The sequence below is a fragment of the Solanum pennellii genome, chromosome 2 (assembly GCF_001406875.1).
Source record: "Solanum pennellii chromosome 2, SPENNV200".
In the NCBI taxonomy this organism is placed as follows: Eukaryota; Viridiplantae; Streptophyta; class Magnoliopsida; order Solanales; family Solanaceae; genus Solanum; species Solanum pennellii.
This window is the reverse complement of record NC_028638.1, coordinates 35978798-35997537: the sequence shown is the minus strand read 5'-3', so window position 1 is coordinate 35997537 and position 18740 is coordinate 35978798. Positions and strand designations below refer to the sequence as shown.

The window sequence follows — 18740 nt, the reverse complement described above, 5'->3', positions numbered from 1 at the left end:
CACCCCACTCTCCATTATCAGCATTTGCCTGCTCTCTTTCAAACGAGTGTTGAATTTTTTTCCTCATGAACATGTTAGTTTTCAAAACTGTTTATAAGTAATTAATGCGTAATTATAAAAGATTTTGAAAACTAACTTGTTCAAGAGGAAAAAAATTCAACACTCGTTTGAAAGAGGGTAGGCAGATAATGGGGGAGACATAGGGGGGGGGAGGGACAAGCTATATGGAGAGAACAATAACGATGTTTGAGCTTTACGAGAAAAAAATTAGCGTTTCAAAAAGAATCTGAATAGAAATAAGACTCTCTCATAAATTTGTTTGAAATAGATTCTTTCAAACTCATTAAGCGATTTATTTTTTAAAACATAAACACATTTAATTGTCTAATGTCTGAACCATTTACATTAAGAACTTTATTAATTGCAAAAATATATAAGGCCTAAGACTCTAAGGGATCGTTTGGTAGGCCGCATTAAAACACATAGTTCATGTATTATGTCTGATATTATTTCGTACTAAGTTTGGTAGAAAATCGAGTCTATGTATAACTAATCCATGTATATTACTAATACCTTTCATTTGGAGGTATTAATAATACATGAGATAAGATTATGTAAAGACAAAAATATCCCTAAAATCATTTTAATTATTTTGTTTATTTTCATGAATTTATATAGTATTATTTCAATAAATTATCTTACAAATTATTTAGAGAGAGTTGTTTGTTACGAAATAAATCTAATATAAGTTAATACAATATTTAAAATGCGAGTTATTTATCACTTACTAGTTAAAAGGCAAATATATCATTACGTTTATGATCTTAATTGAAGGTATAATTTGCTTTATATAAATAAATATATAAATATATANATATATATATATATATATATATGTTTGTGCGATTTTCTAATTATTTGTATTTTGAACAATTTATAGAATTGAATACATGTTGATATTACAATTTGCAATTTTTATGTGTGAGATAGTTTATTCAAATTAATTATTCTTTACCGTCTTTTTAATTTTAAAAGTTAATAGTTTTTGTTTCTCTTAAAAAATTGAAAATAAACATTTTGTAAGTTTTTAATTTACTAAGATGACAATTATTTATCCTCAAATAATTCCGTGAAAAAAATGCAAACATACAACAAATTGTTCTTCTCATAGCTAGGTCGACAATTATTTACCTTACCCAATTACATAATAATTCAAGGATATAGTTGAAAAGAAGTTTTTTTTAATAAAGTTTTAACCCAAACACAAGATGAGGTGGAAAACAATGAATAAATCACTTGATAAAAATAATCTCCGCATTACTAATTGATGCGCTATTAATTCATGTACCAAATAATCCCTAATGGGTAGATCCCTTCGTTTTTTAAAAACAGAGCAATAAAAAAATATATAAGTAATTTATTTTTCAATAGTTTTAATTAGCCACAGTTAGTCATATGCCTAAATAGCGAATAAAATTAGGCAGGAAAAAGTGGTAAACAAATGTTATGGATGTTTTCCCTTTAGTTTTTTTTTTTTTGATAAATTAACACTTTGTTTGGATTGTTTTAATTCATTATTTTATAATATATTTTATTGTAGTATATCAAATTATTTTGTTATAATGAATATAATATTTGGATTGATTGAATTATTCTCTGTCTTACATGATATGATATATCTATAATTTAAATGATAAACCTATTAAAAAGTAGACTATGGGTATAACTACAATGAAAATGTAAGATAAAAATGATAGTACTGTATAATTACATTAAATAATAAGTAAAGACAAAATAAGTAGAAAATATTAAGATAAAGATGCAATCACACCAAATTAATTTTTACATAAAATAATTTTTTTTCGTCGTTTCTCTAAGGATAAAAAGGTGTCTGATATATATGCCCCTCAACTTTGTCATTTGGGGCTGATATGCCCCTCGTTTTGAAAGTGACTTATATATACCCTTACCGTTATACTAATGACTCACATATATCCATATCGTTACAAAATGAGCCCACATATACCCTTTATTTAACGGGAGTAAATAATTAATTTTAAATTTATATATTTAACCTTTATTTTTTTTAAAAGTCATTTAAGGGTATATATAATCCTTCTAGCAAGTTCAAGGTATATTTTAATCTTTTTTATACATAAATTTTGACTTATTTGATTATCATTGTTTGAGTTTCTTATTCTTATATAATTTTTTTATTCCTTAATGTAAGAAAAAGAATTATTTTTTTTGCTATATTATAATTTAAAACTATTTTTCGGCAATATTTTAATTTAGTTTTTGTATTTCGAAAAAAATTGGGTCATCTATAATAAGTTTACAAGAATATTAATGAAACATAAATAAATTTGACTATCAAAATAATAAATCTAAATTAGTTATTGAAACAAAAAAAGTCAAAAAAAATATGTTTGAGGAGGATTAAGTATACTCATATAGTGAGTGATATGTGATTATATTTTCTTTAAACACATTATTAAAAATTAACCTAAATTAATTTTTTCACTTTCGTTAGAAAAAAGGGTATATATGTGCTATTTCTATACCAATAAGAGTATATATGAATCACTTTTATAACGAGCAGCATATTAGCTCTAAGTAACAAAGTTGAGGGGTTACTTTTAAACAAGGGAAAAATGATAGACATACCCTCGATCTATCGTAAATGGTATGCAAATATCCCTTATATACTCTTTATACTAACGGACATACACATGTCATAATCTTATCCACTGATCCAACAATGGTCGACGGATAAGATTGCGTCACAAGTTCTTATTTAGTATTCCGTTAGAGTGAAGGGCATATATGCTCTAGTTTATGGACGGCAGGAACACCAGTATCCCAAAAATATGACGAAGAGTATCTGCATACTATTTAGATAATTCGAAAATATATTTATCCTTTTTTCCTTTAAACAACTAAGATACAAATAGAATTTAAATTTAAATAACAATTAGAACAAAACCCTCCGTCCAAACAAAGCGTAAGAGGAAATCTATGCCCTTACCCATCACACACACAACACAGCAGCGTCTTGCAGAAAAATCGTTTGCTTCGATTTAGGGTTTTCTCGTATCCTGGAAAATGGTGAGTTTTCTCTCTTCTTACCTGCAAATATTTTGATCCTCTTTCCTCTTATTTTCCCCAATTGATCTTTTTTGCGATTCTTTGCAGGCTGATTCTCCTCGCCAAAGGTTCGTCTTTGTTTCTTTCGTTAATTCTATGTTTGATTTTTGTATTTACTGAAGCATCTTCTTTAAAAATTTCTACTTGCATCTCTTTGTTCTAGTTACGGTTTCTGGCAAGTCCTTCATGTTTGATTGTTTTAGGTTAACTTGTTTATGACTCCACAGATCTAGTTGATTATGTGCTATAATTTTTGTATTTACTGAAGCATCTTCTCATAAAAATTGCTACTTGCATCTCTTGTTGTAGTTACGGTTTTTGGCAAGTCCTTCATGTTTGATTGTTTTAGGTTAACTTGTTTATGACTCCACAGATCTCATTGATTATGTGCTATAGAGTAGGATATATGCAGCTGGGGCCATTTGAATAAGCTATTGTATGATTATGGTTACAATTTTGGCTTAAATATTTACCTTCTTTGAAGAAAAAAGTTGTACTAAGAAAACATGCATTCAGACAGAGCCAATTCACAAACTTTACTTTCTATACAATACAACCGTAACAACAACAGGCCCAGTGTGATTCCACAAGTGGGGTCTAGTTAGAGTGGGTTGTATGCGGGTAGAGAAATTGCCGGGGATAGACCCTCGGCTCAAGAAAAAGTGTCTTACTTCATATTCTTTACTTTATATATGTCACTTAATTGCACTTTCTCAATGTTTTGTTCATATGCTTACCACAGTGAAGGCAAGTTCTATAGAATGGTTGTAAGACCAACAATGTAGGAGTGGATGTTAGGCCTCTGAAATTCTGAACATATCAACAAGGTGAGTGTTGTAATGAATGCTGAGATGGATATGCAGTGATACAAGATTAAAAATTATCATACTCTATAGACTGTGCTAGTTAGTAGTAACACACGTAGAAGATAAGATGGGGGACTGGTGCTTTAGATGATTGATCACATCCTTACTGACCTTCTGATGCACCAGTTGGCGGTTTATTGCTGTTGAACCCAGGGGACAAGGTAGAACCTAAAATCATAAATAAAAGAATTTTTCTATTTAAGACATCTCTTCGGAGTCTAGGAGAAGTACGGTTCAATGAAAGAAAAATGTCTGTAAAGGTGATAGCAGTTAGTTAGGATTATGTTTTAGGTCTAATGTTTGTTGGAGTTTATATAGTAGTACAAATGTGGAGAACTTCTGTTGCTAGTGAAACTAATTTTTTATAGTACTCCCTCTATCCAATTTATGTGGCACTTTTGTTTTTTGAGTGTCAAACGATTTAAGTTTGACCGGAAATTTGCACATGGGATCTTCAATTTTTTTGAAATGAAATGTATATATTTTTTAACTATGTAAAAAGTACTTTAAGTCCAATTTAAAATAATTAAAAGATATATGAAAATTTAATGTAAAAATAGACTTGTTTGAATCTCAGAATTTGAAAAGTGCCACATAAAATTGGGACAGAGGGAGGAGGGAGTATTCGACAGAGAGGGACTTAAATGGAGTTACATAGACAACGGAATTCATATAGTCATCCCCTACTTGTTGGTTTTGTAGTGTATTTGTACAATTTTATATTATGGTGTGAGAAAATCAGCCATTAAGTTTGAGTAAGTTAGAAATGTTTCTTTCCAGCTATTCAGAGAATGAATTATGACTTATGATTTTGAACTTGGTTAACATACTTCTATTTTTTGATAACCGAGAATTCCCCAAGAGCTATTTGGTTCACGGTTCTAAACTTTGTGTATGATCTCTAACTTTCTCCCTTAAGTATCAGGTTTTTGTCTGCGAAAGATTCGAACCATGAGTTGCGCTTAACCCTTATGTCGCTCATCAATGGTTTGTTGTTGCTTAGTCCGATAAGTTGATTTTGACGTCTAATAGTGTAATAGGCTGAGTTATTTCAAAGATGCGACATAAGTCTCTACTGGTTATTATTTTATGGATAACATAACATAAAGATCAAACATTTAAAATCACAGTACCGGTGGTGGGTTGACTCTTTTTCCATGATTAAAAATTGGACCTTGGACCTAATTTAATTACAAAAGCTAGCTCATTATGTGAGGTTGTTCAAAGCCATATAAAAAAGAGAATCCCATTTCTTTCAATGAACGTGACATTCCAAGTATCAATTTCATAGAATAATATCCTCCTCCTCCGGAAAGTTCTGTTTTGTAATTGTCCACTCTTTTAGTTTATATTTTGATAGTCCACCTTTTTGCTAACAATAAACACTGTAATTTTTTTCTAGACTTGTATTTCAAGGACAAATTCTGTATTTTCCACAATTATAATTTATAAGTATGGGGTCAAATCCTAAGAAACTCGTGTTATTTCATCACGAGTAGCTGGTTTCATTGGACGGTGGAAGTGTGATGGAGATACACTTCAAGCTATATGTTCGAGGTTTTCTGGCCAATTTTAGGCTTAATTGCTGGAGCATGTTATTTTCAATAATTTACGTTTTATCCAACTAAACTGCTGTTATTTGGAGTGTCATTTCCTTATCCAAGTATTATCATATGATTCATTCTGAGTACTTTCTAAATGTATTCCAAGAATTGTGTTAATATAAAAAAATCATGGATTTTTATATATAAACTCTTTTCCCGCTTTATGATATGTATGAAATTTTACCTGCAAAAAGATGATTCCATTCCTTGAGGGGTCCCTTTGATATATTTTGTTTTATGTCAATATGCTTTGTCCCATTTATCTTGTTTATTGTTGAAATTGTTTGATCTTATATTTTTCGGATTCCAGGTATTCACGCTCTCCTTCTCCTTGGGAAGAAAAGTCGAGATCTAGATCTAGATCAAGGTCTAGATCTCCACCTGGGTCATATTCAAGGCCAAAGGAAAGATCCAGGTCTAGATCAAGGTCAAGAAGCCGTGGAAGGTTTGTTGGACCCTCAGCTTTACTCTACCTTAGCATTTTCTTTTAACAGTGGTGTCCAAGCACCTTAACTACTCCACTAAGTAGTTGCTAATGGGAACTCGTCCCACTAGGGAGATGGTAAGAAATCACTTAGTGTTTTCGTCTCTGGTGGTTTTTTAACCAACACCCACTTCATTGATCATTAGGACAGTGTCCTTGGGTACAACCTTGCCTAGTATTTGTTATTTTAGTGATACATGCATATTCCCAGAAATTATGTGCGGGTTGTGTTCATTGGTTTGTTTTGAAGCTGCTTTTCTCGTCCTATATGACTTATTTCAGGGAAGAAGTTTCTAATCCTGGAAACACACTTTATGTGACTGGATTGTCTACAAGGGTCACGGAAAGGGACCTGGAGGAGCATTTCTCAAAGGAGGGGAAGGTTGGTTATTTTTATTTTATGTATTAGTAGGTTACTTTCTCATTTCTTCTCAAGTTCCCTCTCCTGCAGCTCTTCCTAGCTCACATCAAGTTTTTTACCCTTCAAAATCATGTGTATTGTGCTTTTCTGGTTTATCCATAGTAGAGTCTGGTCAATGTGTAAACAACAGAGTGGTTTATGGTGTTATCTTTACCAGAATAGCTTCCCATAATACCTGTATTCATTTTTTAGTTTCTTCTGAATTTTCTTTAAATTTTGTTGACTAGGTGAAATCAGTTTTTCTTGTCATGGAGCCCCGTTCTCGGATTTCTCGTGGTTTTGCTTTTATAACAATGGATAGTCTGGAGGATGCTAATCGTTGCATTAAACACCTTAATCAGTCTGTTCTTGAAGGCCGTTACATCACAGTGGAAAAGGTTAGCTTGTCTATGGAGTAGTAAACCCATTTGTTTCCTATTTGATTGCATGTCAGTCTTCTTAACTTGGAGGTTTCCTGGCTACATTCAGAAAGACATTGCATCAGCTTTGTTGGCAGCAATCAAAGATGATCAGTTCTTCCCTTGCAACATTAGTACTCAGTTTGATCAATCGCTCGCTAAAACAACTTTTCACATGCATCTGATCAACTAAACATAGCAACTATATTCCCAACAACTATACTACTTCAGCAAATTCTTTCAACTCTCAACTAATCAACGGTCATTATCAACAATCTAATCAGGCTTTTATGGTATTGAATACCTGCCATTGGTTTCTATCTTCTATCCTTCTTCCTGTGATAAAACATGTAAAAATAACTAAGTTGCCCTGTTTACAGAAATTGAATGGTATTAGCATGTGCTTGTGCCACATCCTTCTTCCTGTGATAAAACATGTAAAAATAACTAAGCTGCTCTGTTTACACAAATTGAATGGTATTAGCATGTGCTTGTGCCACTCATTCACTACGCATGGAGGGAAATGTAGATGAATCTGATTTCTTTGCCCTTACGAAAGAATGTTGTGTTCATTCTTTATTACAACAGGGATTTCATTGTCTTATCTGGATACCCCATTTCTTTGGGATGTAAATGTACATTTTGTTCAAATCTCCCATTTTTAGACATATATCTATTTTTCAGTCTCGGAGGAAACGCGCAAGGACTCCTACGCCTGGTCACTATCTGGGGCTTAAGAATGCAAGGGATGATGGTGAGTGTTTCTTATATTATACAAGTTTGGATGGCATGTTCAGTGTAATCGTGTAAGTTTTTAACTACTGGTTGTTTTCTTCATAGGTTATCGTGGAGACCGTGGCAGGTATAGAGATCGTGAGGACTATGGGTACCGAAGATCTCCAAGGCATTCACCATATAGAGGTGGACGAGATTATTCACCTAGGCGTTCGCCTTATGGTGGAAGGTCAAGAAGGGAGCGTTCTAGGTCATATTCTCCTTATGGAAGGAGCTATCCTCGTGGTCCCAGATAGGTATAAGCCCCAGTTACAATGTAAAACTGCTACAAGGATCGTTATAGTGTGGTTTGTCTAGGCTGGTGTGTTTATGTATTGTGCTTTATCTCTACCTGACTTCCTTATTGTACCTTAAGTTTGCAACAAGGTTTAAGTAGTGACATTATGAACCCTGGGAAATATAATTCTACTGTTGATTTGATGGAAGCTTTAATTGAAAGTTTGTGATTCTTGTATCAGTGTTCGCTTTGTTTCAAGAGGGAATCAGTGTATGTTAGAAGAAATCATTTGCACTAATGACCAAAATTGGGGAATTTTGAACGTCTTTTAACTATTTTCTGATTAAAGAATTAGCTATATTCTAACTTATTTTTATCAAGTAATCAATAAAGTTATTTAATTACTATAAGTTACATTATTTTTTGGTTTTATGTAATTTATCAGTTTTATTTAAGTAGCTCACTAGGAAGGTTTGGTAAGAAAACCTTGAAATTATTAAAAACTACTCTATAGTTTGCTAATTTCAACATTTTAGCAACTTCCTCATCTGCTAGTGCAAATTTCATTTTGTAGGAAACAAAAGTTTATAAGACATGAGAAGATTTGAGGCCAATGAAGCCTTTTTTGCACATTGAAAGTTTGAGAGACGGCATCTGTAATTTGCTAATCTTTATATTATAATTCCTATAAATAGTGATAGATTTGAGAAGTCATAATTTAATATACTTGAAAATATTTATTTGAAGAATAATATAGCACTCTTCTATTAGTTATTTACTATTTATTTTTATACTTTCTTGCTTCATATTGTTATCACTCTCTTTGTTTATCTTTATTTATTCAGTAAAAGATATTCGTTATAATAAAAATAATTATTTAATAATATTTATTTAATTTAAAAATAATTTATACTTTTATGTTATTTATGTTTTTTACTCTTTCACTAAGACCTTCACCTTTTTTTGCTATTTTAATGACTCGAACTTGTAATTTTCGAAGCTTCCAACCTTTTTGCTTCCTTAGTTACTCGAATCCGCAAAGTTCAAGTTGAAAATGAGTACCATCGAGCAACTTTCTCGACACTTTTATGCTTGTATAAAATACTATATATTTTCGAAGAAGTATGAGTTTAAACATTAAAATCCAGCTTCGTCTTCTTCGTTTCTATCTTCACCATGTCACCAACAGCTATCTTAAACCCTCGAATCCCAAACTTCACTCCATTTCCTCTATTTAAACTTCAATTCCTCAACTCACCTCCTTCATTTCCCAAAAAGACTTTTCGCTCCCAAATTCCTCCTCACTCTCTCAACTTCTCCCTTCAAAACAACTCACAGCAAACCCATTTCCCTCGAGAAGACGAAGAACATGTAATCGGAGACTGCATAGTGTTTGAAGAAGGAATTTTCGACGACCCTTTTGTTCAAAAACCAGACAACAACCAAAATAAGCCACAAAACAACAATAAGAAGAAATCAACAGAAATTCAGTCCGAGAATTTAATTCCTGAAGAATGGGTTGAAGTTCAGAGGGAAATTAATATTACTAAGAAGGAAAGGCGTAAGCTTTCACAGCAATTGGAGTTTGGGCAACGTGCGGAGAGGAGGAGGCTTGATTTAATGCCAATTGGTAGTAACAGTAATGTGAGAGGCAGTAGTATTGAGGATTATTTGAAAGCGAGAGAAGAAAAATTGAAGCAATTGAAGCCGCTTGTGCTTGAAAACCCAGATTTTTTTAAGGTTAAAAAGGATAAGAATGAGAAGAAGAAGAAGAAGAAGAGTGATGCTGAATTGAGTGAAAGTGAGGAGGAGAACTCCGTTTTGAGGGTTTCCAGTGAAAGGGTATTGCCAAGAGATCCTAGATCAGCGGTTTATGGTGGTGGATTAGAAGATATTAAGGACTTCTTCAACAGTGGGATTTATGAGGCAAATATTGCTAAAAGCCCTGAAGGTATGGTTTTCTTTATGTTTGGGTAGGTTGAATTTGTGGAAGTGATTGGAGTTACCTGTTATGCATAGTTTTAGTGGAGTGAAAGGGTCAAAACCACACCTAAAGTTCCTGGTTTTTTGAGTTCCGTACCTGAATTATAAGGTGTGCAAGTGAGTTTCCTAAGTGAACTATCACCAACTATTTATCAAAATATACATTTCTGCAACTACATAATATTTACTATAAAAAATCAGTTTTGATACTTAAAGTACATTTAGGTTGTCAAAGAATGTTTTGATTCTCCAAATAGTGTTGTATAAAACGGGATAAAAGAATACCAAACTCGGGCTCCTCGCTGTTGAACCAAAGAGTCGACTGGGAGTTGTTGAAAGAACAGTTTGAATCTCTAAATAATAATATCATGTAAAACAAGATGGAGAAGTATTCAACTCAGGCTATTCCATCGGATTAAGAGAGGGCTGAGTTAAGATAGTTTACCTGTCAGCTTTTTAAGGAAATTAACCTTTTGGATGAAAATGTTATAGTATATACTTGTTTTAGATTGTTAGTAATAAACAATTTTAGCGCTACAGACTAGCCTAGTAAAGCATCTGATAACTAATCTAAGTTGAGTTTTGATTTTTAAACTATTGAGTTTGTTCTTGGGTCACTGTTGACTAAGTTGAGTAGATTCTTTCCAATTTGGCATTGTTGACTTGGACGTTTAAAGTATGTCAGAAGTGCAAAGATAAATGTCGATGCTGGATATTCGTGAAGGCCCCAACTCTTGATTCATGTGTTTTATCATAGCATATAGAATAAGGTTAAACCTCATTTCCTTTCTTCTGGTTTGTTATTACTAAATGTATATATTGTTTGCCAGTGGTGATATGAGCATCAATTACCACATTCAGTTGGGAGTTTGGAACTGTTAAATCTGAAAACACTAGAAGCTATTTGCCTGCCAATTTGTCAAAGTATATTGATGTTTCTAAAAGATAAAAACATATGGATGAATTGATCCAGAAGTACTAAAGTAGATGTCTATGGCTTGCTTGAAGCTGTTATCTCATACTTGTAGCATTTTTCTATGCCCATTACTTGAATGGAATTTAGTAACTATCAGAAAAGAAACAAGATTTTGGACAAGATGCAAATCTGCTTAGTTAAGATCCCCGTTATATCATAATCTCCTGACTTCTCAACGTTCAGCCTGGAGAAGTTTTGAGGAATGCTATTTTTGAAGATTTTCCTCTATCTACATTGGTCTATTTTTGTTTCCAAATTTAAGATATAAATCCCTTCAAGCTTATATTTGCTTCTTTTTTTTTTTTTTTTTTTGACAAAGCAAGTTTAAATTTGCTTTAGGCTAGTATTTATTTACTGGTGTCCACTATTAGTCGTGCTAATTGGATTTGCGTGTATATTATATGTTTTTCCCCTGTCATTTGAATTGGACAAATTCAGTAGTGGTGAACACCTTTTATTTCAAACTCTTATCCACAAGATAATATGACCTTCTGGTCATATAATTGAGATGTTATTTGTTCCTTCTTTAGGGCATCATTCAAAACTCAACGTTTTTGGTATATAATCTGTGTAGGTCCTCGTAAGCTGTTCACTACAGAGGAAAAGTTCCTATTAAACAAGCGGCATCCTGATCTGGTGCCTGCTACCTCTGTAAGTTCCTGCCTTATGTGTTCGCTTATATATTGGTGTTTGTGAAATGTATTTATATGTATTCTCCTATATTTGCTATTCTCACTTATGCATTGTGTGGAAGCTGATCATTTTACGCTGTTCTATTTCTACATTTTTGTTCCTGTGCAAGCTTGTTTCAATCTTCAATGCACTTTGTGCAAGTAATCCTCTTATAATAGCCTTCTCAAAAAAAATCCTATTTATTATAGAAGGTTTAGATTGATTCCTGAATTCTACCAAAACCTTGCAGGAAAAATGGCAGCCTCTACATACTTTAGCTGCCTCAGGAGAGTTTTACCTTCTCACCTCTTTGTTGAAGCATGTTGTTGATATTAATGTCCCAGATAAGGTACAAAATGAGTGACATGTCCCAGTAGAATGGTCCTTTCTGTTCTGCCATATTTGTTGTTTATTAATAATTATATACCAAATAATTTTATAGCTATGCAAGCAGTGTCTTCTTTCTCTAGCTCCTACTGAGTTTTTCTTTTTTAACAGGATGGATTGACAGCTATCCATAAAGCAATTCTTGGCAAGAAGCAGGCTATTTTTAACTTTCTTTTAAGAGAATCTGCAAATCCATTTATACTTGACAAAGTGAGCACAACCTTCCACAAATGCTTGACAATTTACATTCATGTTGGTTCTTTTTCATTAACATCCATGTAACCATTATTCCGTGTCAATTCAGATTGACTTATCCTTTTCTTTTTCTTCTCTCCCCTTGACCGAGACTCTGTCCCATACCAAACCATATAGCGAGTGTCATTTTGTTGTCTTCTCCCAGCATTGTCCGATCTGTCCTTACTGAACTACATTTCAGTCTTAGCTTTGATGTCTTTCAACCATAAGAATCAGCTATATGATTTTCGTTATTATGAACTTTTGAGTAACCAGTGTTGCAGCTTGTTATTAGTTTAATGATCTTCATGATTTATTACAGGATGGAGCCACCTTGATGCACTATGCAGTTCGAACGGCATCCACTCACATGATAAAAATCCTTCTCTTGTATAATGTTGATATAAACCTCCAAGATCATGTATGGTTAATTAATTCTTTAATGTCATCTTGAAATACGTTTTTTTGTACTCATATGTAGTAAAGGTTTATGAACATTGAATGACTTTCTCTTTCAGGATGGATGGACACCTTTGCATCTAGCTGTTCAATCCCGTAGAACCGATATAGTGAGGCTTTTGTTAATTAAGGGCGCTGACAAGACTCTAAAGAACAGGGTAAAATTCTATTGCTGCTTAATAATTTTGAACTCCTATGTTTTAATGCTTTTGCTTCTTCAGATCTTATAGCTTTGGTGCATGACTAGAATGTATACGTCCTTTTTAGAATGTAGGCAAATCGAGATGATATATTTTTTTTGTATATATGGTTTTAGATCTAGTTTCTTTAATATTTCATGGCCTTTGTTTTCATTTGAGAAAGAACATTGTTATGTTGCAGGATGGTCTAACCCCACTTGACATATGCCTCCATTCTGGTCGAGATATAAGGACGTATGAGCTTATCAAATTGTTGAAACAACTTCCCAAGGTTTCATTAGTTGGCTTGACCTAAAAATGCAGATTGGTAGTTCCAGCTTTGAGTTTGGACTCTGAGTTATTTGTACAACACACTGCCCTTGAGTTGACCCGAGAAGCGGATTCAGAATTTATGCTTACACTGGTAAGTGGTAGGGAAGGAAATTTCTCTTTTTTGATTCTCACTTTGTACTACACTGCACCATAGTATGTGTAAATACAACTGTATATTGTTACTTATACATTGGATTACACTACATTTTTGGATTCCAACTCTCTGTGACAAAAGAAAAAAGAAAAGGTTGTGATGTTGGCAACTCTCAGTGATTAAAAAAAAGGTTGTGATCACCATTTTTTTGCTTGTTTTGATGATCTTGTATCATCTTTTTTGACTAAATCATCAAAGCATACAATTTTAACCCTTTTTTTTTTAATTCGTAAAAGGTTAAGAATCTGATTTATGTCTTCTTATTAGCGAAGAATGAAAAACAAAAAATACAATGACTGTCATTAAATGTTTCTTTTTAAAAATAGTATTTAAAGTACCTTAAGAAGATGTGATTAAATGTTTCTTTAACATATAATTTCACATTTTTCGCCGAGAAAATATTAGTTAAGCTTTTAGCCGTTTTACGAGTTCACGTTACCAACAACATTAATATGCGTATGCAAATGGCGATGTAATATTCAAGAATCAAGATGTTTTCTACGAAAATGAGATGTCAAAAGATATTATTCTTTGTTGGGATTGACCTATTTTTAGTGTTTTCAAATCAAAATAGTACTTTAAGGGGTCAGTTTGGTTTGAAACAGGTTATTTCAAGATAAAATATCCTGATGGATAAACTATCCTGATGTTAGTCATTATGGGATAACTTATCCCATCACTATGCTATAAACAGTGGGATAAGTTATCCCAAAATTATTTATACTTATCTCTCATATCAAATGAGTCTTAAACACTTTAAGAGTGTTTGGGCAAATTTAAAAAGATAGTTATAAATTTTTTAAGCTAACATGATAAAAATAAATCAAAAAAATCATAATTTGAAATTGTTAACTTTTGACTTAAGTCTAAATCATTATTCATCATCAAACTAATTTTAAAAATTTGATTATTAAAATATATGTCTCAATGCAATATTGTTTAATTCCCTCTTGGTGGCTGTGGATAGTTAGTTTGACATTAAATTTCTGGGGTATTGGCCTATATCTATATGTGATCCCTCTCTGCTTCTCTCTTCCCCCTTTCATAAATGACATTAATGCATGAGAGAGATTAGAAACAAAGAAAAGTGAGTTTTCCTTCTATCATTATCATCGTATCAAATTTAAATTCTGAATCCGCGAGTATGAGATTTATGAAAACGTGATGATAATGAAGAGAGCAGAGTTAAGATGCACCAAACCTGCAGAGTGAATAGCTGTTACTATAGTTAAATGCAGTGGCCCCTTCTTTCTGCAAGGTTTTAAATGCACTCCACATCACATAGTATATCTCTTCTTAAACACATTCACAACTCTGTAATTTCATCAATTCTTTTCGAAAACCCCCCTTTTTGTTAACTTTGCTTTTGCATTCAACAAGAGAAGATTTCTCTATGAAATAGTAACCCTGATATTGGCCTGGTTCACTCAGACACATATTATTTTGATTGATTTTACTTTTGATTGAGCCGTGTCAATATCTCAGTTCCTTTTTACTATATTTCATCATACTGAGTTCCCACATCGGTTCGCTAGGAGTGGTATCATTCATTTTATTAAGTAGTTTTCATAAATAGTTACCTCTCAGCTAGTAATATACTTTTATGTTCAAAATCATGCACATCTTGATTTGTGGTTTATCTCGTGATGTTGAATTCCTATTTTATATCAATCTTTATTTTCTTGTAAGTTCATATTGTAACTAAGTAAAATAAATATGTGAAATCTCTTAAAGTTTTATACAAGTATATATTACTGTATTGTACGAGTGTGTGATCTTTTATCTAAAAATTAAGTTATAAAAAGAATAAACTTTTTTTTATTTAAATTATATTTTTTGGTATACACGACCCTCATGTGTGTTTGATGAATTTAATCTTTTCAAAAAGGATAAAGGGGAAACTCAGCAACATATCGGAGAAGTGTAGACTTGATTATTTTTTATAAGTCAAATATATAAAAAATAAAGTAATAATGAGTGGTGGTGAAATTTGATCCCACATTCTTTGTTTGTTTTAATATATGTGTAAATCATCCCATTTTGAAGTTGTATACTTCTTTCTTACTCCTAATTATACAGAGTTTGGACCCTCCAATTTTGACAACATTGCTTGTTTAAAATTCATTTTGAATATTTTGCATATTGTTTTTATTTCTATTGCTTTTCTTATAAATTCTGAAAATAGTTTAGTTATGAGATTTTTGTTTGATTAACTCAATCAACTTCCCGCATTTTTAACATTAAAATTTCATTGAATATAATATCGTGATAAAATTTTTGTAGTATTAATATATTGGATTTTGAGATAACTTTCTTACACAAGTATTTTGATTTGTATATTTGTAACCAAATTAAAACTATTTACTTGGTAATTTTTGTTCCAACAACAAACAACCCTCTCAATTCAAGATCAAAATTAGAAACATTAGCCAAACAGACTTTGTACTATACAAGTTTGAAGTATAAGCTGATATATCAGATCTTCAAATGCCTCCGCAATTCATCCATCTCTAATTAAGCTGCAATGACTAATTTGAGATTTACAAAATCAATATTTAACCAACAATAATTTCATCACTTTTGTATCGTTCATACTTCACCTCACTTTCTCATATTATGAAATGTCTCAACAAGATCGATAGATTTATGTTGTATCAATACAATTTGTCGATAAGTTTAAAAGATTCTTCAATGAATAAGGATTGATGATTCTGTAGGACTCAATTCGTTTCTCCATATTTGTTGTATCAATAATTCCTTCTTCAATTTCACTTCATGAAATTTGGTAACTGGAACACCTTGTGTATTCTTCATCTGCACAAAAAGTTGACCCTATTTTATTGTCGAATTTCATTTGTACCAGTATCTCCCTCTCTTTCCCAACAATTAAATTTACAAAATTGTTTCTTCGAAATTGATTCGGCCCATTTGCTAAAATCACCAAAAGAAGTTCCTGTCTCTTTTTTATTTTTTTGAACAATTTTTTATACTCGACGATTTTGAACTGATGATTTGACCGTGAATCGTATGTCCAATCATCAACAATGGCGGATTTGAGATTCAAGATTTCAAATTGAGGAGAAGATGATAATTTGATTTTTGAATTTTGTGAAGTTGTTACATATGGAATGAATTGATATCAATCAATTATGACTTATGCATAATTCGTGGGAAAGAAAATCAATTTTACGTTAATATTACATATTAAGAGCAATAAACAAAGTTTTATAATGTATCACAATTAATGTATCCGGATGAAACTTATATATCTGAATGACTGATATTTTGAGGAATTCTTGTAAAAGTAGGAATAAGATGGAATTTAGGTCTTACACTATGTGATTTATGTAATATATACTTAAATTTATGATTCATTTTACGAAATTTTAATTAATTGAGGATGAATGTGATCTCACTGCACTAATTCAAGATGTCGTAGAGGCTCCAACTCCAACTATAAAAATGGTGGTAGATGAAAATTTCTGATTTGAACAATTTTTAGTTTGACATAAAAAAATCAAGGACAAAAATGCTCATTTTGAACTCCGTAATACATTAATAGAACATTTATGGGAGCAATGTAATGCTTTTGAAAATTGAGTGTTTATGTAATTGTTTATCACTTCTATTTGAATTTGTCCCCTAATGTTATATTATATTTTCTTGCAATTTATGTTATTTAAAAATTTGAAATAAATTACAATTGAAAACTCGACGGCCAAGAATATCAGAACATGCTCATCCACAGCTTGTGGAACTTGTTGAGGAATGTTGGCAGCAAGGTCCCCACTCAAAGACCTGATTTTTCATAGATTTTTGGATATTCTCAAAGTGTCTAACCAAAGTTACATCAGTAATCTTTGTTCTGTTGAAGTTAATTTTTTCAGCTTAGTTTTACATGCTACAAAAACAGGTTGGGCATGACAAGTCAATTGGTGGCTTGTAAAAAGGGCCATCACTGACATCTGGTGCAGGGGTTTTTCATGATCCGTCATAATGTTAACTCTAAAACTGACTACCATTTTCTTATGAGCCAAGGGAAACACTTTGAAATGATTGATGTTATTCAAAAGATTACCAATAAAAGGTAATTTGTGCTTGTTTGTAACTTATATAACGATAAGTTAGAGACTGTTAGAAGCATCTCTACGTAACCTCGATAATGTTATATGGTAGTGAATGTCCATTGCTAAGGCCTAACATATCTTGTGAGTGTTGCAAAGATATATAGATATGTGGTCGTACAGAATTAAATAAAACTAAAAAGAAGATATAAGTAGAACGTATTAAGGATAAAATGAGAAAAAGGTAGTATGAAATTGTTTGATCATCAATCAGTCTGTAGATGTAAAACTATATGGAAAGTGTCATAAGGTTAAGGTTGAAACAAACTCGATAAGGTTGAGGTTGAAACAAACTCAATTTCCGATACGAATATAAGTTACCACGTAAAATGAGCACATTACTTACACTAACTAGAGTGAGTAGTAACAAGAAAGGGATGAAATACATGAAAATAGAAGGGGGATGGGAGGATCAAAAACCAAAGCTTCAACAACATTTTAGATCAGCCTATAGGAGGAGCCCTTATGGAGTCATCATGGTCAACGATATCAATAAAATCAGTCCTATTTACCACATTACACAGCTTTTATGGAGTCATCATAATTCACAAAATAGGTATATTATGGAGAGTCAATCATAGTTCACAGAAGAGGTATATATTAAATGAGAAGAAATTATCTCAAAAGACCTAAACACTTGTTGAATCAACTAAGATAACAAAAATATTAGACTAGGTATTGTAAGGCTTAACCCAGAAGGGAAGCCTTTTCAAAAATTCTCTATGGCCAAGGCAGAAGCCAAGGCCGTAGAGGGGGTTTGGAAATAGTTTTCAACCAGCAATAGACGCGCCTCGGTTAGAACCTCACTAGCTGCGTCATTGCCCCAAGCGCAAAGATAATTTTACGATTCTATTGCGATCGACTTTTGTAGTACACATTTATGGACTTGGTGCGTCCACATTATCGATGTGGGATGATAATAATAATGACACAGTCATTTTCAAGGTAATGGTTTAGTTGGATTATACTTAACTTTATTATTAATAATAAATAATCGAGCCTAAATTCTGAAAAAGTTAAATTGAAACAATATTGGTTTATCACATGAAGGCTCTTGGGGAACTAAACATACATATTCCTAAAAAAAATATTACTCTACTTATTGATTTTTACTTATAGATAGTTTCTTCTTTTTGCACAATGTTATAACATTCTGGAATCAGGGGCGTAAAATATGAAATTTTTATGTTAAAATAAGTTGAGTTAATAAATATAAAGCAATAATTACGTAATTACATGACGGAAGATTCTAAAAATCAATACCATTTAAATTAATTATATATATATATATATATATATATATTGTT

At 32.0% G+C, this 18740-nt stretch overlaps 2 protein-coding genes and 1 non-coding gene across 3 annotated transcripts; 2 read left to right on the top strand and 1 right to left on the bottom strand.

The window, feature by feature from the left end:
- The first annotated feature begins 2969 nt into the window (after positions 1-2969).
- On the top strand, positions 2970-8169 carry LOC107009955 (serine/arginine-rich splicing factor SR45a). The gene is made up of 7 exons (XM_027914807.1): positions 2970-3108; positions 3196-3215; positions 5928-6062; positions 6384-6483; positions 6750-6899; positions 7605-7674; positions 7761-8169. The coding sequence occupies exons 1-7, from the start codon at positions 3106-3108 to the stop codon at positions 7949-7951; spliced, it is 669 nt and encodes a 222-aa protein (XP_027770608.1). The 5' UTR covers positions 2970-3105; the 3' UTR covers positions 7952-8169.
- An 840-nt stretch (positions 8170-9009) lies between these two features.
- Positions 9010-13418, top strand: LOC114076146 (ankyrin repeat domain-containing protein, chloroplastic). The gene is made up of 7 exons (XM_027914979.1): positions 9010-9883; positions 11466-11542; positions 11814-11912; positions 12062-12160; positions 12507-12605; positions 12703-12801; positions 13025-13418. Exons 1-7 carry the CDS (start codon positions 9109-9111, stop codon positions 13136-13138), a joined length of 1362 nt encoding a protein of 453 aa, XP_027770780.1. The 5' UTR covers positions 9010-9108; the 3' UTR covers positions 13139-13418.
- Positions 13419-18117: 4699 nt separating this feature from the next.
- Positions 18118-18270, bottom strand: LOC114076213. Its single transcript, XR_003577087.1, has one exon. It is a non-coding gene; the product is annotated as a U4 spliceosomal RNA (small nuclear RNA).
- Between the last annotated feature and the right edge of the window lie 470 nt (positions 18271-18740).